This window comes from Prionailurus viverrinus, chromosome A3 (genome assembly GCF_022837055.1).
Source record: "Prionailurus viverrinus isolate Anna chromosome A3, UM_Priviv_1.0, whole genome shotgun sequence".
NCBI classification, from domain to species: Eukaryota; Metazoa; Chordata; class Mammalia; order Carnivora; family Felidae; genus Prionailurus; species Prionailurus viverrinus.
This window is the reverse complement of record NC_062563.1, coordinates 14428981-14455495: the sequence shown is the minus strand read 5'-3', so window position 1 is coordinate 14455495 and position 26515 is coordinate 14428981. Positions and strand designations below refer to the sequence as shown.

At 53.6% G+C, this 26515-nt stretch overlaps 1 protein-coding gene across 2 annotated transcripts; it reads left to right on the top strand.

Moving 5' to 3' along the window:
- The first annotated feature begins 1444 nt into the window (after positions 1–1444).
- On the top strand, positions 1445–17641 carry SLC2A10 (solute carrier family 2 member 10). Of its 2 annotated transcripts, XM_047854276.1 has the most exons (5): positions 1445–1532; positions 9137–10417; positions 10870–10992; positions 12899–13034; positions 15234–17641. In XM_047854276.1, exons 1-5 carry the CDS (start codon positions 1529–1531, stop codon positions 15310–15312), a joined length of 1623 nt encoding a protein of 540 aa, XP_047710232.1. In that variant the 5' UTR covers positions 1445–1528; the 3' UTR covers positions 15313–17641. The 2 variants fall into 2 exon arrangements, with proteins under 2 accessions (XP_047710232.1, XP_047710231.1); XM_047854275.1 differs by lacking the exon at positions 1445–1532 and having other exon boundaries at positions 9025–10417.
- The last annotated feature ends 8874 nt before the right edge of the window (positions 17642–26515 follow it).

Here is a 26515-nt window from a genome sequence, read left to right as displayed (position 1 = left end):
GAGTGCTGACCTTAGACGTGCATTTTTGCTCGAGAAGGAGCATTAGTGGGGTGTCCGCAGCCTGGCTCCTTTCCAGAGCTCCAAGCTCATATATGGCATTGCCTACCTATTTCCACATGGATGCCTAATGAGGACCTTAACAGTCACACGGCCAGAACCGAGCTCTGTCCCAAGCTGCTCCTCTCCCAGTCGGTGAGTCCTTCTTGAGTCTATCTGCCATCTTCCTACTTTCCTCCACTCCCTTAGTCCACATCAGCCTCTCTCTCACCTCCCACCAGCCTCCGTCACTCGGGTCCTCCTGTTTCTGCCATTGCTCCCCGTAACCCACTGGACCTCCCCGGTTCTTTCTGTGTCCGTTGGAATAAGATCCACATTCCCTACTCTGACCTCTCAAGGCCTTACCCGATCTGGCCTTGGCCAGCCCCTCCCTTGGGCTCTATCTCCCTCCACTCTCCGCTCTCCCCACCTCCCCCTGTGCTCCAGACACGATGGCCTCACTTCTGTTCTTTATACTCCACAAGCTCCCTCCATGGAGGCCTTCGCCTTTGCTCTTCCTTTTGCCTGGTACCTAAGGTCTCAGCTCAGATATCCCCCCTAAGGGCAGCTGTCCCAGGCCCCCAGCTGGAACAGCCACCTGGGCCTGTACATCCAGCAGCCTGGTTTCCTTCCCTGCCCAGCCCTAATCACTGTTGGTGCATCTCTGGCTCCTGCAGTCATGCACTTCTCCTCTTCCCCCACGAGAAAGCAAACTCCACAAGAACACGCGCACACACACACACACACACACACACACACACGATCTGTCTTGTTTGGGCACCTGGGTGGCTCAGTCAGTTAAGCGTCTGACTTTGGCTCATATCATGATCTCATGGCTGAACCCGGCATCAGCCTCTCTCCCTCTCTCTCTCTCTCTCTCTCTGTCATTCCCCGACTTGATTGCGTGCACTCTCTCACTCTGTCACAATAAATAAACTTTTTTTTTAAGTTACAAAAAAAAAAAAAGTCTGTCTTGTTCTTCCAGCCCGCGGCTAAGGTCCACCATGGTGCCTGTGGGTATTTGGGAGGTGTCCCAACTGTCCCAACTGTCCAATGAAGGGTCAGGGAATCCAGGGAACGTCTGAGTGGCTGAACCAGGTATGTGAGTGTCCCGGTCCCAGTGGACACATGAGTGAGTGAGTGTGTGTGTGTGTATACACGCTGGAGAGGCCGGACTAGTAATGTGGGCCGCAGGGAGCACAGGGGAGAGGAGCATGTGGGGGTCCCCCACAACAGGGATGACAGTGGGCGGGAGCCAGGAGGAGCACAGTGGGTGGGGACCCCAGCCAGGCCGGGATGGTCCCGCACAGGGGGCCAAGGCCGGCCCGGCCGACGCCGACGTGGCGGTGGCGCTGTGGACAGGCGGGCGGGGAGGAGGAGGAGGGCGGGAGGCGGGCCGGAAAGTTTGTCGGGCGACAGAGGCGGGGACTCCGGCGGGGGATGCGCCCCCGGCTCCTCCGGCGCCCCCGCTCGCACGGGAGTCGAGCTCGCCATGGGTAAGTGGAGATCCGGCGCTGCCGCGGCGGAGCCCCGACGACCCCATCCGTGCGCGCCCCGCCCCCTGTTGCACCGTCCCCACCGCCCACCAACCACCCACTCGGGTGGGGACCGCGGGCCTGGCTGGCTGCGCGCTGGGAGGGGACGCGGGCGCACTTCCTTCCAGGCTCCTTTCTGCCCAGAAAAAAGTGACCCGAGAGTGCTCTTTACTTGATACTGAGCTGCGGACCCAGGGCAGGCCCTCTCCTGACCGCTCCGAGCCTTACAACCACCCCCGGCCAGTGAGACCGCTCCTAGCCAGCAGATAAAGAAATCGAGGTTCCGAAAGGAGCAAATTCATTCATCAGTTTGCTGACCACTTCTGTTGCCAGGCCTCCGGATGCTGCCGTGAGCAACGCGGGCGAAACTTCTGCTTCCGAGATAGTCAATGAGGGAGACGGGAGACTGGAATCCAGCACTGGGGCTGGGTGGGTGCGTGGGAGGGGACTAGAGAATTTCTTTGTTGCTATAGGGGACTAGGATCTCCATGTCTCTCTCTGGATCCAGAGCCTCGTGTGGTCTCTCCGTCATTCGCCCCTCTACTGTGGGACTCAACGGGGAACAAAGTAGACGTTAGTCCTCTCTTCCATGGAGCTGGCATTCCAGTTGAGAAGCTGGATGAGCAAGTAAATGAATAAAATAATCTCCAGGAGTGATAGGATGCCGGGGAACACACAAAATAAGGTCATGTGATACTGGAGAGGGAGGCGGCTTCTTTAGGTAGGGAGAGAGCAGAGGCCTGCCAGAGGAGGCACTGGAGCTGAGAAACAGGTTTGCTAAGATCTGGAAGAAGAGCTTCTAGGGGGAGGGATAGCAGGTGCAAAGGCCCTGAGGCACGAGTGAGCTGGTATAGTCAGGCCAGTGCACCTGGAGCACAGTGGGCAAGGGGAAAAGGGTGGGAGGGAGGTCAGAGTTAGGCAAGGGGCTAGACTGTGTAGGCCTTTGTAGGCCATGGTGAGCGGTTTGAATTCTATTCCGAATGACAGGGGAAGCTGGAGAAGGCTTTTAAGCTGGGGTGGAACATGACCCTAATTGTGTTTTAAAAACTCAACTCTGGATCATTCTGTGGAGAATCGTAATAGCTAACAGTGGCTGTAAGCTAGACAGGCATCCAATGCAGATATGACTAATGTCCACATTTGTAGATAGGGAAGCTCAGAGAGGTTAAGGGAGCTGCCCAAGGTCACACAGCTGTGGAGTAAAAAAGCTGGGATGGAACCCCAGCACTCTGGCTCCAGTCTGCATTCCTAAGCACCGTACCACCCAGCCTCTCGTGCAGAGTCATGGCACAACTGATCACCAATTCCAGCTCTGACTCCAGAGTCCATGCTCTTAACCCTCAAGGCACACTGCCCCAGAGCCCGAGGGAATCCTGGGCCCAGAGAGGTCCTCCCAAGAACACTCAGCTTGACCCTGGTCCCTTGCACCTGCCCCTCCTACCCCTTTGCTGCCTCCTCAGTTAATTCAACAGCTGTTGACTGAACATCACCTAAGGACAGAACTGGGGCTGAGTGGGAGTGAAGGAGGGAGGTACAATCGAACTGGCACCGGGCTCTGTCCTCCCCAGAGACCCCATGCTGCTTTCCCGGGCTCCCTTTCTCAGGGATTGGGTCCTGTGTATAGACCTGGGTTCCAGCTCCCGTTCTCCCACTTCTGGGTCCATCATCTCGTCAACCTCCCTGGCCCTCGGCTTCCTCATCTATGGAACGACCCACATACAAGACGCTTATCACAAGGCAGCCGTGAAAATGACGAGCAGATGCACAAAAAGGGCTCTGCCCCCCACCTACCCACGGTGAACGGTCACTTAACGTGAGCTTTCCTTTTTCATCACACCCAGGGTTGGGACTCTGGAGTCAAAGACTGGCCAAGGTGAGCCTCTGCTCTGGCACTTACAAAACTGCCCCCTTGGGCAAATGTCTTCACCTCTCTGTGCCTCGGTTGCTGCATCTGTCAAATGGGAATGACAGCAGGGCCCATGTCATAGGTTTGCTGTAGGGATTAAGTCGGCTGATACAGATAGAGCTTCCAGAAGTGGCGGTCTGGCCGGCGGTGGTGAGTGCTCCCTAAGTATGAGCTGTGTTGGGACATTTGGAGGCCAGCCTCCCAGGTAAGGGTATTTGCATATTTCAGTTTTGCTCCGCCTTCTCCCTGGAGCTTCAGGGAAAGCCAGGGCAGATCTCCGGTAGGGGAGGGCCCCAATGCATTGTGACTTCTGGCTGAGATGCTGTTCCAGGGTCACCCACGGGAGGGTGACCTCTTGCCCCTTCCTCTACTCCCTGATTCTCTCCCTGGGAAGCCCTGTCCTCCACAGGGAGGGGCCTAGGGGATTAAGGGATTTCCTCCAGTGTGAGACAGCTTCACATACAACCTATATGTAGACGGATAGTTCATAGCAAGGGAGAGCAGTTCCCAAACCCAGGCTAGCTTGAACTTGGGGGGCCAGAATCTACTCTACTTGCTGTGGAGCGTGGCCGCTTCCAGGCCCTAGACGTCTCCAAACACCCAAGAGTCCGGATCCTTTCTCTCTGGATTCCCTAAGCCCCCCAGAGTTCCTTCATTCCATCATCTTGTTTATTTAACAAGTATTTGCTGAATGCCAGGAACTGTCCTCGGCATCAGGGAGACAGCTAAGGACAAACAAACAATTCCTGTTCTTTTTTGGGGGCCAATATTCTGGTCAGGAAGAACAATAAATATGTAGAATATATTGTTCTTCCAGAGGGTGAGAAGTACCATGGAGACAAATAAACAGGGAAGGGCGTTAGAAGTGCTGAATGTGAGGGGCTCCTGGGTGGCTCCGTCAGTTAAGCGTCCAACTTAGGCTCAGGTCATGATCTCGCGGTTCGTGGGTTCGAGCCCCGCGTCGGGCTCTGTGCTGACAGCTCAGAGCCTGGAGCCTGCTTCGGATTCTGTGCCTCCCCCTCTCTGTCTGCTCCTCCCCCGCTCATGCTCTGTCTCTCTATCTCTCAAAGAATAAATAAACATTAAAAAAAATTTTTTTTAAGTGCTGGATGTGATGGGGAGGTTGCAGTTTTACGTGGAGGGCCAGGGAAGGCCTCATGAGAAGGTGATGTCTGAGCAAAGACCAGAGGGAAAGAGGGAAGGAATGGGGTGGGGCGGGGGGGGGGGGGTGGTGGAGGCTCTCCTGGCAGAGGTGACAGCTGGTAAAAGGCCTTGAGTTCAGGAATGAGGTGCAACAGCAAGGAAGCTGGCTGGCATGGAGCCAGGAGAGAGCAGGCAGATCCTGCAGGGCCTTGAAGGCCACTATCAGGACTTGGCATCTTTTCAGAATAGAATAGAGCGGGAGCCTTGAGGGCTGTGAGCCGAAGGACTGAGGCTTTCACAGGACCCCTCCGGCTGTCCTGGAGCATTCTCTTAGGTTCACGTGTATCTGACACAGGCCCCTGGAATGCCACGCAGTGACACCTCCCTAGTCCCCAGCTCAGTCATTGGTTCATTCGGCAGAAATCTTACGGAGCCCCTCTTGGGCGGCAGCATGGGGCTGGGGCTCAGGATGCACAGACTGGAAGTCTCCGTTCCTGCCCTTCCCAGTTTAATAAGGAAGACACATCAGCAACCTTGGGATGGTGTAAGCAAATAAAGGGGGAATGCAGAGTTGGTTGGAAGTGAAAAACGTGGCTTGGAAAGTTGAGGAAGATGTACAGGAATTAGCCAGGGCCTCCCTTGAACTAGCTTAAACCAAAACAAAACAAAATAAAACAAAACAAAACAAAGAAAAAGAAATTTAAAAAGTAGGAAGAAAAGGAAAAAGGTGGGGCGCCTGGGTGGCTCGTCGGTTAAGCGTCCGACTTCACTCAGGTCATGGTCTCACGGTTCGTGGGTTCGAGCCCCGCGTCGGGCTCTGTGCTGATGGCTCGGAGCCTGGAGCCTGCTTTGGATTCTGTGTCTCCCTCTCTCTCTGCCCCTCCTCTGCTCACGCTCTGTCTCTCTCTGTCTCAAAAATAAATAAAAACATTTTTAAAAATTTTTAAAAAAGAAAAAAGGTAGTCACTGAAAATCCCATGGCCTCAGACATGGGAACCCTCCCACCCCCCCGCCCCCACCAAGGGGGAAGGTGGCGCCCAACTGCTCCAAGCAGGTAAACTACAGTGAGCAAATACACTGGCCCAGGTTCAGCCAAGTGGTTTTCATCGCTGCCCAGGGCCTGGGAACCTGCTGGTTGGTCAGATCTGGGTCATGGCCACGGCCCTGGAGTGAGGCAGTGGGGGTGGAGGTGGGGGCGGCCATTTCTGCCCAAACCAGCAGATTGAGAGACAAAGGGCAAAGAAGACCAGAGCCCCAAGAGAGGACGGGGTGGGGGCCGGGGTGGGGGGGGGGTTGCCAAAAACCCGACACGTGCAACTCAAGACCCCTCTGGGAGGTGACCGTGAGCTGGGACCCACAAGGATACGTGGACCTGTGGGGAGCACAGGCAGTGCAGGAGGGGTAGGTGGGCGTGAAAATGGATGGTGTGTGCTGGGAACCAGTTGTGCAGGGCTTGTGGGAGGCAGGTGGGGAGGTGCGGACAGAGCCGGGGTGGGAAAGTGACCGAGGCGTTCGGCTGGGGCTTTCAGCTCAGGTAGGGCCTGGAATGACACGCTAAGGACCTGATCGAGCAGGCGATGGGAGCCATGGAAAGCTTTAGGAAGGGAATGTACTTCCCTCGTCGTTCTAATGGCCTTGACTCCTTGGGGCCTCTCCTTCGTGGTTTCTTGGGGCACCGCCGTTTCACTATGCTTTGTGACTTGGGTTTCCCTGAGGGCTAATGTATCAGTATTTCCCCTCCCTCTCTGAACCTGCACCCCTGTTCTCCTCACACCCCACCTCTCCTTGATTGTCCTTCTTGCTTGAGGTCAGTTCAGCAGAGCTCTTAAGTATATGGGTTTGGGAGTCACTTGGATCAGTGTCGGAGGCCTGCTGCTGTTGCTTCCCACCTGTGAGAAGAGTCTGAGCCTTACCTCCCCATCTGTGAAGTGGGGACAACTGCACCTGCACCACCTCGGGGCGGTTGTGAAGATGAGTTAACAGAAGGCACTAAAGTCTTTCCGTGGGGGAGATGTTCAATCAATGGCACCCGGTAGCATTACTATTCTGTCTCACTATTATCGTTGCTGTTCTGCTGTTCCCACCGTGACCCGAATCCAGCGGAACCTGCCTCCGAGTCCCTTGGCTGGGTTCCCTTTCAACTCAAGAGGAGCTGAGGAAATGGCAAACAAATTCTGTTTTCACCTGATTGCTTCACACGGCCTGAAAGAACCTTCCCTCCTGCCAGTGAACTCCAGGAACCGAGGGAGATGGGGGCAAAGGGAGGCGAAGACAGGGCAGGACCTGGGTCGCACAATCTTCCTAGGGGGTTTGTTCACGGGTCGTGAGCAGGAAACGCGGGGCCAGCCAGGGAAAGGTAGGGGGTTACCTCCCAGGGGGCAGGGCTGGGAGGGAGAAGGGGGAACAGAAATGGGGGGTGAGCCTCCCACCTATGAAACTCCTTCCCCTGCACAAAAATTGCCTGACAGAGATGGGGAGAGGTAGAGGCAAGAGAGAAGAGAGCAAGATCGCCATTTGCCAAGGTTTTGTAATGGAGTGGTGAAGGGTGTGGATTGTGGAGCCAGACCACCTGCCTGGCTTTGAATCTAGGCTCAGCTACTTTTGACCTGAGATAAGTCACCTCACCTCTGGTGGTCAGTCTATTCATTCATAAATAATATAAAAGCCACCACATGAAGTTACATTAAGTCAAATGCGTTATTGCACTGAAAGTGCTCAAAGCAGTGCCTGGTCCAGAGAACACAGTGAATCTGGCTGTAGTATTATCAGTGTTCTTGTCAGGGCCAGCATGGGCGTGGGTGAGCTAGATACTGCTGGAATAGTCTAGATGCATCTAGAAATATCTAAGTGTAAGCATGTGAATGAGGAATTAAGGGTAACTGGGGCGCCTGAGTGGCTCCGTCGATTAAGCGTCCGACTTCAGCTCGGGTCACGATCTCACGGTTCGTGAGTTCGAGCCCCGCGTCGGGCTCTGTGCTGACAGCTCAGAGCCCGGAGCCTGCTTCGGATTCTGTGTCTGCGCTCTGTCTCTTTCTCTCCCTCTCAAAAATAAATACACATCAAAAATTTTTTTTAAAAAGAAGAATTAAGAGTAACCTGTAACTGTAGTGCCGATATGGTAGCTGCCAGCCAGAAATTTTTACGTGTAAATTAATTAAAATTACATAAAATAAAAAATGAGGTTCCTTAATCACACTGACCACATTTTAAGGGCTCGGGAGTCACATGTGCTGGTGACTACCATAGATCACCTCTCTCTGCCCAGCTCAAGCCTTCAAAGACTTGCCTCCTTCCACTAAGAATGAAATTCATTACCGTCTTCACGACTTAAAAAGTTCCACGTGATCAGGCCCCTGCCTACTTCTCCTGTCTCTTTATTTCCTGTCACCGGAGCCACCCCGACCTCTGCTGATAGCACAGCGATTAAGAGCCTGTCCTCTCTGGAGACATCTGCCACCACTTGCTGTGTGACCATGAGAACGGTTTCTTACCCTCACTGAGCCTTAAAGGATGATGCGAATAATAATATGTTCTAGGATTGTGGTAAGAATTCAACGAGTAAGTACACATAAAGTTCTTAAGACACGCTTAGTAAGTGCCACAGAAGCACTAGCTATTAATATTCATGGTTATTGTTCAAACATACCCAAAACTGTCTTGCCTCAGTGCCTTTGTGTTTGCGGTTCCCTCTCTAGAATGTTCTTCTCCCAGATTGTAAAAAGTGATGGCTTTCACCCTCACTCAATTCAGATCTCTGCTCAAATCTTCCCTCTTCAGAGAAGCCTTAACCGACTGCCCTATTTAAAACTGAATTCCTCCATCAGTTTCAACCCACATTCCCTGCTTTTTTCTGTGACTCCTATCACCACCTGAAGATATATATATATATATATATATATACACACATATATATATATAAATGTCTGCCATATATATATATATATATATATATATATATATATATAAACGACAACACCATTGTACTGCCAGCCCCAAGAACACAGTCTGGCATGTTGTAGATGCCAGATAAATAAAATTTTGAATGATTGGATGGATGCATGCATGGATGGATGGGTAAGTGTGTGAACGGGTTCAGAAGGGATGGAATACAAAGACGGGGGATGAATGGTTGTGTCTGTGGACAGGTGCATCAGTAAATAAGTGGATGGTGAATTAAGGGCTAGAGGAAGGGAATGGACGGATAGATTGGTTAATAACTCGACGGGTGAATATAGATGGAGTGGACGGAGGGATGAACGGATTGGTGGGTGGACGGATGGAACAGTAAATGGACAGATAGGAGAATGACGGTAGATGGGTGGAGGGGTGGGCGGGTGAAGAGGGGAGGGGATGGATGGATGAATGAATGAATGGGCGGGCGGATGGATGGACGGGTAACTGATGGGGTAGCTGGATGGACCGATGGAGGGGTTGACAGATGGAGGGAAAGCTGGACGGACGGATGCTCTGGCAGGGAGCCGTCCTGAACTCTGCTCCTGTCACTTTTGTTTTCCAGGCCGTCCCCAACTGCTCCTGCCCCTGTGTGCCTCTGTGTCTTTGCTGGGTGGCCTGACCTTCGGCTATGAGCTGGCAGTCATATCGGGTGCCCTGCTGCCACTGCAGCTGGACTTCGGGCTGTCCTGCTCGGAGCAGGAGCTCCTGGTGGGCAGCCTGCTCCTGGGGGCTCTCCTCGCCTCCCTGGTGGGCGGCGTCCTCATCGACCAGTATGGCAGGAAACGAGCCATCCTTGGGAGCAACTTGGTGCTTTTGGCGGGCAGCCTGAGCCTAGGCCTGGCGGGCTCCCTGGCCTGGCTGGTCCTGGGGCGCTTGGCCGCTGGATTCGCCATCTCTCTCTCCTCCATGGCCTGCTGTATTTATGTGTCAGAGCTGGTGGGGCCGCGGCAGCGGGGCGTGCTGGTGTCCCTCTACGAGGCAGGCGTGGCCGCGGGCATCCTGCTCTCCTATGCACTCAACTACGCCCTGGCTGGCGCCCCCTGGGGATGGAGGCGTATGTTCAGCTGGGCCGCTGCACCTGCCCTCCTACAGTCGCTCAGCCTCCTTTATCTCCCGGCTGGCACCGCCGAGACTCCAGCGCCCAAGGACCTCGTTCCTCTCCAGGGAGGCGGGACCTCCAAGCCGGGCCCGGCGAGGCCAAGATCCTCCCTCCTGGACCTCTTCAGGGCGCGGGAGAACATGCGAGGCCGGACCGCCGTGGGCTTGGGGCTGGTGATTTTCCAGCAGCTGACGGGGCAGCCCAATGTGCTGTCCTACGCCTCCACCATCTTCCAGGCGGTGGGCTTCCGGGGAGGCTCCTCCGCGGTGCTGGCCTCCGTGGGACTCGGGGCCGTGAAGGTGCTGGCCACCCTGACTGCCATGGGGCTGGTGGACCGAGCGGGCCGCAGGGCCCTGTTACTGGCCGGCTGTGCCCTCATGGCCCTGTCGGTCAGCGGCATAGGCCTTGTCAGCTTTGCCGTGCCCATGGCCTCCGGCCCAAGCTGCCTGGCCGTGCCCAATGCCACCAGGCTGTCAGGCCTCCCTGGGGACTCCGGCCTGCCGAGGGCCATGGCTCCGCCTCCACCGCCGACAACCAGTGAGAACCAAGGGAGGCCGGCCTTGTCGACCTCTGAGACGATCCAGCCTCCTCCCGGAGCTGGGGACCCCACGGCCCCGGCCCTGCCGGCCTTAAGCCCCGCCTCCCCGGCACCCCCTTCTGCCCCAGGGCGCGTCCTGCTGCACTGGGCCGCGCTGGTCTGTTTGATGGTCTTTGTGAGCGCCTTCTCCTTTGGATTTGGACCAGGTAGGTGAGGGTTCTCTCGCAGGTGACTCTGCGGCCTTCTACCCCACCCAGCGGGAAAGGTTGGGGACCGCGTCAGTCAGGGTCTCAGAAGGACACCAGAGGTGGCTTGAGCGTGAGGCCAGTGAAGCTTCCACTGGCCGTGCCCCTTGGTGGGCACTCTTTCGGAGGGCGGGGCCTAATTTCCTGTTCCTAGTTGGTTTTTTTTTTTCTTTTTTCCTTACAAAGGCCCCCAAATTATTTAAGCTTCAAGCCTCAGAAGACCTGAATGTTCCCCTGGATAGCTCACTCGGGGTTTACTCAGAAGGAGTTCTTACCGCATTAGGAGGGAGGCAGCGGGCGGGGTGGGTGTCGGGGGCCTGACACTCTGTGGTTGGGGGCTGCCGCTGGACCGGGGGGTGCCAGGCCCCGGTCCCCGCCGCAACCCACCAGTCTGCCCTGCTCTCCTGTCCTAGTGACCTGGCTCGTCCTCAGCGAGATCTTCCCCGCGGAGATCCGGGGCAGAGCCTTCGCCTTCTGTAACAGCTTCAACTGGGCCAGCAACCTCCTCGTCAGCCTCTCCTTCCTCGACCTCATCGGTGAGTCCTGTGACCTAATTCCGAGGTCCCGTCCCCTCTAGATCCGGGAAGCCAGGGCTTCTGTACCTGTGGGGGTGCAAGTGCCAGAACACCAGTTTATGAACCAAAGGGAGGATTTTTGTCTTAAGTCGCGGAGAGCGGGAGGCTGACCCACGGGCTGCCACAAAGCTGTCACCAGCTTCCACTCTCTTTCCGCTCTGCCGGCCGCGCGGTGGGCTTCCTTCCCAGGCAGCCCGGCCTCGTGGTGGCCGAGACGGCCACCTGTGGATGTCGTGGCTGGGCACCCCCGCGGAAGGAGAGCGTTTCTTTCCCGGTGTTCTGACCCAAGTCCTGGGATGCCCATCCCTACCTGGAGGGCTGTAAGATTCTGATGCCCGTCCTGGGGTGTATACCACCCCCTGGAGTCAGGGTGGGTGGGGGACCGCTTCACCCAACCGCCTGGACGGAGGTTGGAGGGGCGGCTCCGCAAAGGAGGGCTAGCGCGAAGGGGGGAGGAGGCAAGGCAACCACGACGAGAGAAGACACGACCTTTGAAGCTTCTACTCCATTCCAGGCCCCATCAGTGAGTAGCCCGGCCTGAATGGCAGTTGGGAGTTGGGGCTGAAGGAGGGAAGAGCTGAAACGTCCAGTCTTGCATCTGGAAGCCATCTGACTGGTGTGGGAGGGGAGGGAACGAGCCCCCGGTGGGGGGGTGGGGGGTCTGGAGACCTGAGTGTGGGGCTCTGGTACCCGCCCCCCCCAACAAGCCCATTTTCTTCACCATAGCCCAAAGGCCCTTACCGTTAAAGCAGGGGAGTTTTTGAAAAGTCCCTACTTGGAGCAAGACAACTATTCTCTAAATCAGACTTGGTGCAGAATGTAAAAGTCTCCAGGCTTGATCGGGTGCCAGTCGACACCCACACTAGTGAGAATGTGTCTGAGACCAGGGGGTATAGGAGTTGTGAGCTTTTTTATTCTAAACCGGCTCAAACAGGCTCATGCCCACCTGTCAGCTTCTTCTATCTTCTATCTAGTTGGGATGACAACTATCTCTTCCTACCTGGCATTCGAACCCAGTCTGAGCCATGGTAGGGTTGGGCGGGGGCGGGTGGGGGGGGGAGTGTTCTGGGCCGAGAACACCCAGAAAGGACCTCCGAGTTGCTGAGATGCTCCTGGCCCAAGGCCACTGGTCACCGGGGCCAAAGTGGGAAGGTCTCCTTCACTGTGAGCCCCAAGGCACAGTTCTTAGGGGTCAGTTATTTTCCTGTTTTCTGCGGCCAAGCATTTCCTCCTCAAAGGCACAGGCACCCCTGGGGCCTGTGGGAAAGGCTGACAGAAGGATCTGCCCACAGTGTCAGTCTCCCACCCCCAGTCTCAGGGGAGCCAGGCTGCTTCCTATTGCCTCAGCCTTCGAGCATCCCCTTTATGTGGAACAAATGAGAGAGAAGGGAGAGAAGGAGAGGGAAAGGAAGGAAGGAAGGAAGGAAGGAAGGAAGAAGGAAAGAAGGAAGGGAGGGAGGATGAGAGGATGGGAGGAGAGGGGAGGAAGGATGGGCGGAAGGAAGGGAGGGAGGGAGGACGGGGAGGTGGGGGAGGGGCGGGAGGGAGTGATGAGAATTGTATCATACCCTGACCACCCCCATTTCACATATGGGCCAACGCGTCCTTCCCAAGGCCAGCAGGTAGGGAGACAACTGGCCCCGAGCCCTCCTGACTCCCAGGCCAGCTCTCTCCTTGCTGGCTTGGGGATTACATGGAGGCCAAGCTGGTCAGGGAGGTTGCTCAGAGGTCATGGCCTCTGAGGTGAGAATGGTAATGGCTCTGGAACATAATTTGTGTTTCTGCCTCAACAAAGCCCTTCCCTCATTGTCTCCTTTCCCCGGCTTGGGCTGGGCCCCTGCCCACACTCCCGCCCTCCTGTTCCCAGGCACTATCGGCTTGTCCTGGACCTTCCTGCTCTACGGGCTGACCGCTGTCCTCGGCCTGGGCTTCATCTATGTATTTGTCCCCGAAACCAAAGGCCAGTCACTGGCAGAGATAGACCAGCTGTTCCAGAGGAGACGGTGAGAGGGGACGGGGCTGGGCCTTGGGAAAGAGTCACATCAGATCCTGAGCAAATCAGTTCAGGATTTAGTCCTCACACTTTCTGTGTGCAAGAGAGCGTTTTTCTCCTCGTCCTGACCCTCTTAGTGCCTGGATGCAGTCAGTTTTGTCTTGGCCTCATACAGGAGCTGTTTCCCTTGAGTCGTTGATCTCTACCTACAGCAGAATTTCATGTGACGTTAAGGCCCGGCTCATGGGAATTTTAAAACCATGCCGTTATGGGATCACATGAGCTTAGAATAGTAAAATGCTAATGTCGCAGCATCTTAGAATCGGAGAAGCGTAGAGGAAAATTTTATAACGGTGGCCTTTTAAAGTCACACACAGAGAATTGTGGGCTTAATCTACTCAGTTCAGGGGGTGTTTATTAAGCCCCTACTCTGTGCCAGGCAGTGTCTGGGCCTTCGGAAACAGACAGTGAGCCGCTGAGAGTAGGGACTTAAATAAACAAGCAGAAAGGAGGCTGAGAGTAGGGACAGAAAATAAGCCCATCAAGGCATCAGCAAGAGCATTTTGGGGAGTGATATGTAGCTGGAAGAAAAGGAAACAGTGAAATCTGTTGAGAAGGCCTGATTCACAGAGAGGGGGACAGAGGGGCAGGGCGTTGTGGCCAAATTAGAGTAGGTGGTCAGAGAGGGGAGGCCTCCTTGAGGAGGTGCGATTTAAGTTCGGGAGAAGGAGACAGCCATGTAAAGATGAGGGGGAGGAGCATTCCAGGCAAAGACAACAGCAAGTGCAAAGGCCCTGAGGTTGGGAGCATATCTGGCATATGCAAGGAACAACGAGGAAACCAGGGTGGCTGGAACAGAGGGAGGGAGGTGGCAGGCGGGATAGAAGATCAGACCATCCAAGTTGGTGGAGCTTGATCATGGCAGGTCTTTAGATCATAGCGAGGAGTGGAGAATCTCAGCCTCGTGGGGCCTTGGGCCATTCAAATAAGCGAAGAGAGGAATAGGGGCATCAGAAGGGACCTGTAATCCTACATGCCTTTGGCAAATGTCCCTGGTTACCTCTTGTAGTAAAAGGAGTCCCCAGCACCTGACTGCCCGTTCTATTCCTGGGAGGCCCTAAACGATTTTTTAAAAATAAGTCATTCTAATAGTGAGTTAGAACTCGCCTCCCGCAGCTGCCCGGCCTGCCAAGTCCCACCCAACCTGGTCCCCGAAGGGACGCAGAGCTAGTCCAGTGTAACGGCCTCCAACCTGCTCCTCCCCACCCCGGACTGTTCTCTGCAAGGGGAACACCCCCTGTTTTCTGGATGACCCCTCTGCAGCCCAACCCTGTCAGTTAGGAAACGGATCTGGCTGCTCGGAACACGGCTGGGGAGGCAGCTGTGCTCCGAGAGGTCATCCGGGGTCCCAGGCTCCTTCTGTCTGCTCATTCTGCCTTCTCTTCCGTATTACCTTTCCCACACAGCCCGGGACGGTGAGCCGCCACAGTCCCGGCAGAGGGGAGGGCCAGAGGGGGACGCAGTTGGAAAGATGCACCTGTCTCTTCCACCCACATCCTTTGTACAGAACCTGGCGACACCCACCTGCAGGGGAGGCTGAGAAACAGGGGCTTTAGGGGCGCCTGGGGGGGCTCAGGCGGTTGAGTGTCCAACTTCGGCTCAGGTCACGATCTCGTGGTTGGTGAGTTCCAGCCCCACATCTGTCAGCGCAAAGCCCACTTCGGATCCTCTGTCTCCCTCTCTGCCTCTCCCCGCTCACGCTCTCTTTCTCTCTCAAAAATAAATAAACATTAAAAAAAAAAGATCTCACACACACACACACACACACACACATACACGAAACGGGCTTTAATCTGATAGCAGAAGATTCCAGCCGCCTCCTCTGGGATGAGGAGCTAAGGAGGCAGAAAGGCAGGTGGAAGCCGGCTTCGGGCTAAAGCAGGACGTAATTGCAGCTGAGGGAGGGGCGTGCAGGCTGGTAACTTGGGGTCACATGGCGGAGGCCGGGCCACCAGCCTGGGGGGAAAGGAAGCTGGGTCTGCCATGACGTCAGAAGGAGACAGGTCAAAGTGAGGGGCTTTGACAGGGTCTGGCAGTCCTCACTTTAGTTAGTCCCTAGAGTTCAGATATCAAGCCCTGACATCAGAGACAGACGGAGACACTCGCTGTCCCCCCCCCCCCACCTCCGCCCTGCGACTCTCCTTGACAGGTTCGCCCTGAGCTTTGGCCCCCGGCAGAGCTCTGCTGGCATCCCATACACCCGCATCGAGGTCGCTGCCGCCTCCTGAGGAATCCGTCTGCCTGGGAAGGTGCTGGAACCATGGCTTTAGCAGACAGTCTCCAGCTTCCTGCTTGCCTGGCCCCTGGGGCACAAGTTTTAGGTGGTCCTGTAAGAGTCACCCATGCTTTAGAAGAGGTCTGTTTGGCCCCGGGTGAAAGAGGAGAAAATTTGAGAACCTAGAAGTCTTCGTTTTGAATCTCAGGCTCTGAGGGCCCCTGACGATGTGCCTTCTTGCCTCGGTTTCCCCATTGTCTCTGCACGTCCCTGCAGGACCTATATTGACAACATCTCATGGAGTCTCCTTTGCTCCTTGGGCTTTCTCAGAGAACCTCTAAGGAACCGGTCCTGGAAGGAAGTCTCTTCTGGCATCACCCCCAAATCCAAATGAGGATACACTATACTCTCAGCTCTCTTTTTCCATCCGGCTGGGACTTTTCGGTGAGAGGGGAGCCAGCTCAGGTCACGATCTGTGTGACCCCACAGTCACCAGCAGCTCAGACTGGGTGATAGGCTGCTTGAGTTCTAGTCCCGCTTCCCTGGTGTCATCGCGACATGACCGTGGGCCTCAGTTTCCCCGATATGTACCATGGGGGACCTGGACCAAGGAGTTCTTTAAGATCACATCCGATGCCAATGAGCTGGAATTCTAAATGCTGCTAATTCAACACAGGTTCAGCGTGAGCCCTGCTCTCAAGCTGCCGGCCATCTCTTTAGGGGATGTGAGTTTTAATTAGGGGAATGGTAAATAGAATTCCAGAATCGTATGCACTAGAATCCAAGAGCTGACATGGTGTGTGAAGCAAGCCCTGGGAGCTGTTTCCAGGATGGTGCAGGACAGCTCTGCGGAAAGGAGATGGGTTTGGAGGCTGACAAGCCTGGATGCTGGTGTTGCCTCTGTCGCCTTGGGTAACGACTCCCTCTAGCCTCAGTTTCCACATCTACAGAATGGGGATGATTGGGCCCCCGGGGGTGTATTTAACCCCTGTCTGACTGCAGGAGGGTCTTCAGCTGGTCCCATCCAGCTAGTCAGGGCCTGGGGGGGGGGGGGGTTCTGGTCACCCTCAGTTACCGAGGCCCCCACCTTTGAGACACTGTTAAGGGTCAGCCCCTGAGGGGTGAGTCAGAGATTAAGCAAGGAACTCAGGCCAGAGGTCACCAGAGGAAGGGCCTGGCAAGAGTGAGTTCCGGGGCGCCTGGGTGACTCAGTCGGTTAAGCGTCCGGCTTCAGCTCAGGTCATGATCTCATGGTTCGTGAGTTCAAGCCCCGCATCGGGCTCTCTGCTGTCAGCACAGAGCCCGCTTCGGATCCTCTGTCTCCCTCTCTCTCTGCCCCTTCTCTGCTCACACGCATGCTCTCTCTCTCAAAAATAATAACTTAAAAAATTAAAAAACAAAAAAGATGAGTTCCCGGATGCTGAGGCAAATGAAAAGCTAACGCAGACCCAGGGCACTGACGTGGGACCACCTTGGTCATCTGTGCCTGCTCCGTGGCCTCTGGACTCTGGACTCTCGGCTTGTCTCCTCTTGTTCTAGATGCTTCTCTTGCACCCAGTGGTGTGCGGGAGGCCCCTCAGCCTAGCTCGTGAGAGCCCGTCATTAAGTTTTCAGGACTCTTGCCAGCTGGTTGTTGAACAAAGCCATTTAGACAAATTAAATTATTTAAGCTCACACTTCAATAAATTCTATGAACAACAAAAGTAATAGATGCTAAAAACCCATCACTTCCTTGTCTCGCTACCTCTCGCTCTGCCCTGGAGGTTCCTTGCGTATCTTACGAGAGACACGGGGACATCCCACCCCCCTCCCGATGCTGCCTGCAGGATGTCACGTGGTCACGCAAAACCGCCCACGTAGGGGGTGTCTTGGCACCGGGGGGCTGGGGGTGTGCTGCCAGTGGGGGCTTGACTTACCGCTTCCTTGGTGTCCCAGGCTTAAGGGCGTGATGGATACAATGTTAGCCATGCACGTTGCGAGTGCGTCTGTCGCGTCTGTGGCTGACACGTGAGTGGCACGACAAATTCAGGGAATATTCTTCCCGTATTCGAAGGCTGTTACCCCTCACAACAAACACGATCTGACCCGCATTTGTAAACGAAAATTTCAGCCCGCGTTTCATGTCGAAACTACACTCGATCGTTCTTCAGGGCTGTGGGGAGGCGGGGGGGGGGGGGGCTCCTCTGTCGCCGGGCGTTTATTCCTAGTGTGATCTTGTCAAGTCGTGGCTGCAGGGCAGTGATCGTTGGCTTTGGAGACAAGAATTTGGCAAACCACCTGCAAAACCCTTGTGTGGGAATTAATTGGCGGGGTATGGAGTTTGTAATAAAGAATATTTACAACCGGGTGTGATTATTTGTGACTTCTGTGCAACGAACACATCCTTTAGCCCAGTTAAAATGTGCACCCGCACACATCTGTTGTCCTGGAGGGCCGTTCAGATCCAGATCTCTCTTCAAGCCTCTCTCAATTCCCCTTTCCTATCAGCATAGAGAATGCTTTTCCAGTCCTAGACCGGACTCCCCGCTTTTTGGTCAGGGTCATAAACTCAGTGGAGGGACAGGGACTGTAAATGAGCAGAACCGGTTGTGGTGAGTTTTAGTAGGGAGGAGTGTTGTCCTCGGAACCAGGCAAACACAGGCTGTCTCCAAAGGGGACGTCTGACATCCGGTTCCAGCTGGTGGCTGCCGTGGAGGACTGTGGGCCTGTCGTGGCCCGACCATCTGGCTTTTCAAGAAAATCCAGCAACTCAGACTTGGGTGCCAATTTCCCGATTTGTTAATAGTGACAATCGATGCTTAAGTGAAAAATAGGGTTTAAGCTGGACAAAACATGCCTGTGGCTAACTTACGGCCTTCTGTGCGTGCCTTGGCTCTCGAGGCCTTTCCCTCTGAGGCCCCCCTTGCGTCTGGATTCTTGGGGCTCCCAGCTTAATCTCTGTAAAGGGTCACGGCTTTTGGAAGTCAATGCCAAGCAAATCGAGTAGCCAAAGCAGCATGACTTGAGTAAGTTGGAGGGAGTGTTATTGAACGTGGAGGAAAGCGTCATGGAGGGAAGAATCGTTTGTATCCCAGACATGTTGTACAGGCACAATTAGGTGTGTAACTTGGGTAATTGTTCATCTGTGTAATGGAGAGGATACTACCTATTATTTAGAGATGATATACGTCAGTTCAGAGCTGGGCCCGTGGTAGGTGCTCAGAAATGGTCGAGTCCCAGCAGCCCCCAGGAGCGTCTGGCCCTGGGTGAGGAGGCCAGAGAGGGCGAGAACCAGGTGGCCGTTTGGAGTGGGGGGGAGGACACCAAAGAAATCGAAGAATGTGCGGTACCTACTAGGTGATCAGGGGTCTTTAGCACCAACTAGAAAAGACGCAGGGACTGGTCAAAGATGTTCAGGGCAGGGAGGGAGAAATTCTCTTTCTCCCAGATAATCTCAGAATAGCTTCAGGGAAGCATTTCCCAAACCCCAGTCTCAGGCACAGCCTTTTCGTATGTGGGCCCGTCACGAAGTACCTCCCTGCTGTTTGCCAGATGGCATTACGTAGACTACTTGCCCAATACTTTTTGGTTTTTTAAAGTGATTTGCTTTTCAGCTTAAATGTATTTTAAAAAGAAACCATATTGGGGCACCTGAGTGGCTCAGCCAGTTAAGCGTCCGGCTTCAGCTCAGGTCACGATCTCGCAGTTCGTGAGTTCGAGCCCTGCGTCGGGCTCCGTGCTGACAGCTCAGAGCCTGGAGCCTGCTTCAGACTCTGTGTCTCCCTCACTGTCTGCCCCTCCCCTGCTCATGCTCTGCCCCCCCCCCCAAATAAATAAAACATTAAAAAACAATAAAAAAATAAAAAGAAACTATATTAATTTATTTCTCCAATCAAATGCAAATTTACTGAATTCTACCGTGTGCCGGGTGCTGTTCCAGACCCTGGGGCACAGTAGTGAAGGGAAGGAAAGAAGGGGAGGAAGGAAAAGTAGATGGATGGCTGGATGGCTGGATGGAGAGACAGGTGTGTGTCAGGAAGTGATAAGGGGGAGACGGGGGTGCTCGCATGCTGCTTTAGCTGGGAGAATCAGAGACAGCCTCTTTGCGGTGGTGGCATCCGAGCAGGGACTTGCGTAAAGGACTAGAGTGAGCCATGGGAAGATCTGGAGGGGGGAGATCATCCCAGGCAGATGGGCCAGCATGTGCAAAGGCCCTGAGGTAAGTCTGAGCTTCCCATATGGGAGGGGCGTCAAGGAGGACGCTGCATATTTACGTGGCGTTTGTGAGCCTAGGAGCGTTGCACGTGCCACGGGTGATACCACAGGTAGGTGCCGACGGTCAGGGGCCCGTAACATCAGGACAGAGACAGGTGGCCTTTGTTGTTCCTACCTCACGCTGTCCCGGAGAGCAGCGTTCTCAGTGTCACCGTGGACCCGGTTTAGAGCGAGGTCTCCGCGGTCCTCCGAGGAAGGAGTGCCGCGGGCTCCTCCGGTTAGAGGAGAAGGCTGTGTAGACGCTGCCATTATCTCCCTGCTGCTCTCGAAGGGCTGGCCATCCAGAGGGAGAGGTGAGGAGGAAGAGAAGAGACAAGACGCGAAACCAAACATTTGCCGCACCTGAGATCGTCACACCAGGGTTGAGGGGTGGAGAACTTCCATGCCTGTCTTGCGGGTCAGGGAGCTGAGGCTTAGGAGGCAGATGGCGGAGTCTCTCCTCCCTAGGCTCCTGCCGGCCTCCCCGTGACCCCACATCCGCTTGGATGACCCCTCGCCAGGCTGGCCTCCTGGCTGGTAGTCTCTGTGGTCCCATGTCAACCTCTTCCATCAAAAACACGTTCAACAATAAACGTGCTTTATTATATTTTTTAGTTTATTTAAAGAGAGAGAGAGAGAGAGAGAGAGAGAGAATGAATGGGGGAAGGGCAGAGAGAGAGAATCCAAAGCAGGCTTTGCTCAGAGCAGAGCCTGGCGCAGGGCTCAGTCTCACAACCTCGAGATCGCGACCTGAGCTGATTTCAGGAGTCGAACACTTAACCGACTGAGCTACCCAGGCGCCCCAACAGTACGCATACTTTCAATGTTTTCTTTCAAATGTCCCACTTCCTGATCGCCCTATCCTAACATTTCTGCTAATATTCTAAGCTCCCCAAGGCAACAGTTCTCTGACCTCACTGGGAACTTTGACCTCGACATGCCAGTCCCCAACCTTACTGCTTTTTCAGCATCCACGGAAAAGTTCACAGCCTTCACTGTCCGTCTCGTCCAACCCAGATCCCACATCCCAACCTTATAATCAATCCCCGCACACGCCCTTTTGCAGACCCCGCCGTTCGGATCCTATCCTCTCTCTGCTCGTATGTGGGCAGAGAATGACGTAGAAGTCCTACAACGCGACAAAGAGGGTTCGCTTGAAATTCCTGAACTCAAACCTCACACTCCCCCTCCAAATACTCCCTCTGCACGGCAGTCGATACATTTAAAAGGCAGTTGACAAAATGGGAGGGACTATTTGCAAACCATAAATCTGAAAAAGGGCTAGCCTCCGAAATACGTAAAGAGCTCCTAGAAACCAATGAGCAAATAATCCGATTTAAAAATAGACAAAGGACCTGAATACACCTTTTCCCAAAGACATATGAACCGCCAATAGGTATACGAAAAGGTGCCCAACCTCATCAGGGAAATGCTAGTCAGAACCACAATGGGACGGCTGTGATAAGAAAGGCAAGAGCTAACAAGCGTTGGCGAGGATGTGGAGAAAAGGGAGCCCTCGTGCACTGTTAGCGGGAATGTGAATTGGTACAGCCACCTTGGAAACACTCTGGAAATTCCTCAAGGTATGAAAAATAGAACTATCACGGGTTCCTCCAATCCTACTCTTGGATGTACACACAAAGCAAATGCAATCTCTGTGTCCAAGAGACAATGTAGCATCATTCACAATAGCCTAGATATGGAAACAACCTAAATGTCCTTCAGTGGATGAGTGGATAAAGAAAATACAGTATATGCATATACATAAGGGAATCTTACTCAGTCATGAAAATCAAGGAAATCCTGCCATTTGCAACAAGGTAGCTAAATCTGGAGGGCGCCACGCTAAGCGCAGTAAGCCGGACGGAGAATGACCAATACTGTATGGGGTCACTTATATGTGGAATCTTAAAAAAAAAATAAAGGCCCATTTCACGGAAACAGAGAATGGTGATCGCCAGGAGCTGGGCGGAAATAAGGAGATGGAGGTCAAAGGGCACAAACTTTCAGTTATGAGAGGAGTAAGTTCTGAGGCTCTGTTTACATCCTGGCGCCTAGAGCTAATAACGCCGTATCACGTAGTTGAAAGTTCCCACAGGGGCGCCTGGGTGGCGCATCCCACTCTTGGTTTCAGCTCAGGTCATGATCTCATGGTTCTTGAGTTCGAGCCCCGCGTCGGGCTCTGCACTGACAGTGTGGAGCCTGCTTGGGATGCTCTCTCTCTCCCTCTCTCTCTGCCCCTCCCCTGCTCATTCTCTCTGCTTTCTCGCAAAACAAATAAATAAACATTTTTAAAAAGTGTTTAAGAATAAAGTTTCCGAGAGTAGACCTTAAGCATTGTCCTTACACATACATAAAAGTGTTAACTCTGTGAGTGATGGGTGTGCAATTACCTCGATCCTGGTTTTTATTCCACGACATGTATGTATATCAAATCATCATGCTGTATCATATGTATATAAAATCATCACTTTAAATAGGTACAACGATTAGTCAATTATTTGTCAACTAAGTAAAAAAGACCCCTCAAAAGCAAAAAAACAGCCCAAAACCCCCAAATGCGCCCAGGCACGCTTCTCTGCTCCTTCAGCGGCTTCTTCTGATCCCCTGACTGAACTCTCTCCCATCCCTTCTGTCTCCCCCACTGTCAGCTGCTAACCTGGCCGTATACCTCACTAGATGAACAGAAGTTGTCAGAAATGGGACAGATGCTGCCCCCCAATATCTGTTATCTCTTTTACACCTCGCACTAGAGCCCCGATGTTTAGCTAGAAACATGGCTGCCCAGACCCAACACTGCAGCCCCCAGACTCCTTTGCAGCCAGATGTGGCCAAGTGACTGAGTACAGGTCACTGTGAGCGAGCCAAAGTGACGAGTACGATATCCGAGCAAGCCCTGTGGCAGACAAGACTAACTGTCCCCCCAAATCCACTCTCTCTTTTCTCCTTTTGGCAACAGAAATCCCGCTGTTTTAGCTGCATCCGTGGCCATTCCCCTAAGATGACATTTCCCAGCTTCCCTTACAAGAGAAAGGGTCATGTGACCAAGTTCTGGCCAATGGGCCCCTTTGTCAAGGTCTTCACGGCCACTCCACCCATGGCCTGTCCCCCCAGACCAGGCCAGAAGGGAGATGGAACCAGAGCTGGAGGGAGTCCGGTGGAGCCGGAAGAGAGAGGAACAACATCGCCCATGGAGGTCAAGGGCCCCCAGTTCCCCTGCACTCGCCCCAGACCGGGAGCACCTCGAGCCCAGTGGAGGAAGGCACCAGCATGGCATCTCAGGAAGTTGTGAATCTCAAAGAATTTTTCTATAACCTCAATAATAACAAGTTTCAAGCCACCGTGCTACAGAAAAGATTTCATGATCTTTTTATTGTCTCTAGAGAAAACGGTCTCATGAAATTACGGTCATAAGAAAGGAGTGTGTCTCAACAATATAGTGAAAGAAGAACAGAGAAGGATCGGGAAGATAATAGCAACACACTTGGTAACTCGTTGCTTTTCCTGAGTCGGGGGTGTTTGTGGTCAATGCCAGCTTTTTTGACATGCCAGAGTTATGGCGATTTCTTTGCTTGAAAGAAAGATTCCCTTCCAAACTTCATTTCAGAACCATATTTTATAAAACCACTATAACATAGTGGTTGGTTGGTTGGTTCAAGTAAGAGTCCCTGAAATTGGATCAACTGGGGACGGGAGAGGAGTTGCAAGCTCAGTGTCCTCTGGTCCCTGGAGCCACAGCTTGAGAAGGGCCCCTGGCCCTCCTCCCTCCACCAGCTGCCCCCAGGATCCCACAGAAATGGCCAAACCCTGGAGCTCAGAAGTGGCAGTGACAGGAGGCTCTGGTGACAAATTTTTGTGGCTTGGCAGGCCGGGTGGGAGATTTCTTCCAAAACGTGTCTGTCTTAGTGTCTCTGCATAGGAGAGCCCCTTACAGTTCCCTCCAGCAAACGAATCCCTTCCATCTCCGCCCCCCAGCCCTTTTTCCTGGGGCCAGGGTGAGCTAGGACCAGCGGGTAAGTCTTGAATCCATGTTTGTGACATTGCCTCGTCGATTATTTGCCCTCTTTAGGAGTAGCGTTGGGGAATGGCCAGAAGAATCCAGAATTTATTTCTAGGCTCATTAAAAGAGATGGTCAGGGGGCGCCTGGGTGGCTCAGTCGGTTGAGCTTCCGACTGTGGCTCAGGTCATGATCTCGCAGTCTGTGAGTTCGAGCCCCTGTCTGTGCCGACAGCTCGGAGCCTGGAGCCTGCTTCCGATTCTGTGTCTCCCTCTCTCTCTGCCCCTCCCCTGCTCATGCTCTGTCTCTCTCTCTGTCAAAAATAAATAAACATTGGGGCGCCTGGGTGGCGCAGTCGGTTAAGCGTCCGACTTCAGCCAGGTCACGATCTCGCGGTCCGTGAGTTCGAGCCCCGCATCGGGCTCTGGGCTGATGGCTCAGAGCCTGGAGCCTGTTTCCGATTCTGTGTCTCCCTCTCTCTCTGCCCCTCCCCCGTTCATGCTCTGTCTCTCTCTGTCCCAAAAAAATAAATAAACGTTGAAAAAAAAAAAAATTAAAAAATAAATAAATAAATAAATAAATAAACATTAAAAAAAAAATTTAAAGGAGATGGTCAAGAAAAGGAAAAATCACAACCCAGTTCGTTGGGGCTGTTTGGGCCACATCCCATTCAACGCTTTCTAACTCCCTGCAGCGGCTGGAAAGCTTTTACACAGAAGCTGAAACTGAACAGGCGCGAGTGACAAGGGAATCTGTGCTCGGAAGGTCACAGGTGGGCTCGGCCAGAGGCTCTTCTTCCAGCAGCGACTCTGGCTGCATCCTTCCAGGTTCATGTGCTCTGGGAACGTTAGCAAACACCTTCCAGCATTTGGTTGGTTCCGATTGGGTTAATCGTCCCTTTCTGAGCCAGTCCTGGTGGGCGGGGAGAAGGGGGGTGCAAATCAGCTTGCATCAGCAGGAGGTGGCGATGAGGGCTGTATTAATGTCCCAGGGCTGCCCTTATAAAGCACCACAAACTGGGTGGCTTCAAACGACAGAAATTTGTGGAGGCCGGAAGTCTGGAATCAAGTGTCAGCAGGGCCGAATTCCCGCCGAAGGGTCTCGGGAACAATCCTTCCTCGCCTCTTCCAGCTTCTGCTGGTTGTCCCCGAACCTTGGCGTTCCTGGGTTTGTAGCTGCGTCCTTCCCATCCCTGCCTCCCTCCCGCTATGTCCCTGTTTTAAATTTCCCTCTTCTCAGAAGGAAGGACGTTCTCGATGGATCGAGACTCCACCTAAATGCAGCACCTCATCTTGCCTTGATTATGTCAGTAAAGACCTGCTTCTCTCTCTCTCTCTTTTTTTTTTTAAAGATTATTTTATTTTGAGAGAGAGAGAGAGAGAGAGAGAGAGAGAATCCCAAGCAGGCTCCACGCTCAGCATGAAGCCCAACGCAGGGCTTGATCCCAAGACCCCGGGATCATGACCTGAGCTGAAATCGAGAGTCAGACACTCAACCGCTTGAGCCCAGGTGCCCCAGCAAAGACCTCTTTCCAGATCAAGTCCCATTCACAGGTTCTGGGTGGACATGAATTTTGAGGGGACGCTGCTCAACCCCGTCAAGGAGTTAATGGCCGCACACCCCGTGGCTGAGAGGGGACGAGGTGAACACCTCAAAGGAAAATCAAGGTCCTCCTGGCGTGAGAAAGAGAGTGGATGCTGGCCACCACTTAGCACACTTCTCCCTGCGACATGCCTGCTGTGTGTGTGTCCAGTTCTGCTTGAACACCCCCACGGATGGGGGGATCACTGCTGAACCGGGCAGTTTGCTGCACAGGTGGGTGATCCCCAGGGGGTGACCCTGCCCTGGTGTTCACCATAGGTTTTGTTTACCGCATTGGTTATTATTTGATCAAGGAGCATGGGCTTCCCTGGCACAAAGCTGATCTAAAGGAGTTGCGGGTGGGAGGGATGGGGGTGCCAATGGGGTACATAGAGAAGAGGTGACCCAGTCAAGAAGGGGGGGGCCCAGAAACTGTACAACGTGTGAGGCGGGAGACCCGGGTTTGGGGTTCTGCCTCAGCTCCTTGCCAGTTTTGTGACCTTGGGCAAGTGATTTTTGCCTCCGTGAGCCTCAGTTTCCACATCCGTAAAATGGAGGTGATAAAAGGCCCTACCTCAGAGGTTTGCTGGACAAACAGAAATGCCGGATGGGAGAAGGTCTGGGCACCCACAGGGAGTGGGGATCCTCCAAAACTTTCCCCTCAGAAGTGGGCGGGGCTTCCTGCCCCACACCCAAGGGCACCCCCAGCTCCCGCTCTGACCGAGGGCCAGACTCAGTTTCCGTAACTGTTCGTGTTGCTCTCCAGCACAAATACTTTTCCAAGCGGCATAGGAGGAGGCTGGGATTTCGACACGAGACACACGACTTTCACAGAGCGATGCTTTGAAAGTGTTTCCAGACCGTCACATGCTGTACCGTCCAGGGTACAAAAGAATTATCATGGATGGTTTGGTACGTGGTTTTGGAGGTTTTCCACCTCGTGAAATTTTGAAGTGGAAGAGCTGACATTTTGCTTTTAATTGATCCTCACAAGAAGTGAAAAGTTCTCAAGTAGGTTATTATGTTGAAAACTTCACATTCTAAACAACACAACTTTAATCAAATTTACTTCTTAAGAATTATTTTATTTAGTGTTATGAAGGGAGGCACACCGAAATATTGTACAAAAAGTTGTATTCACGTGAGTCTCTTTGTTACAACATTTGAGAACCTTTAACAATTTTGCACGTAACAATAGCGCACATAAAGTCAATACCTTCCACAAGCTGTGTATGTGAGTTTCCCACTGGATTGGGCACTTTGTACAAACTTCCAGACTCGGGGCACAAAGCCACCCCAGCTCTCCTGACTTGACACCCTGGACTGGTGGTTACTGAGATATGGTTCCCAAAGCTCTCGCTGCCACATTGCTATTCACGCAGTTATAAATATGACATCTGTTTC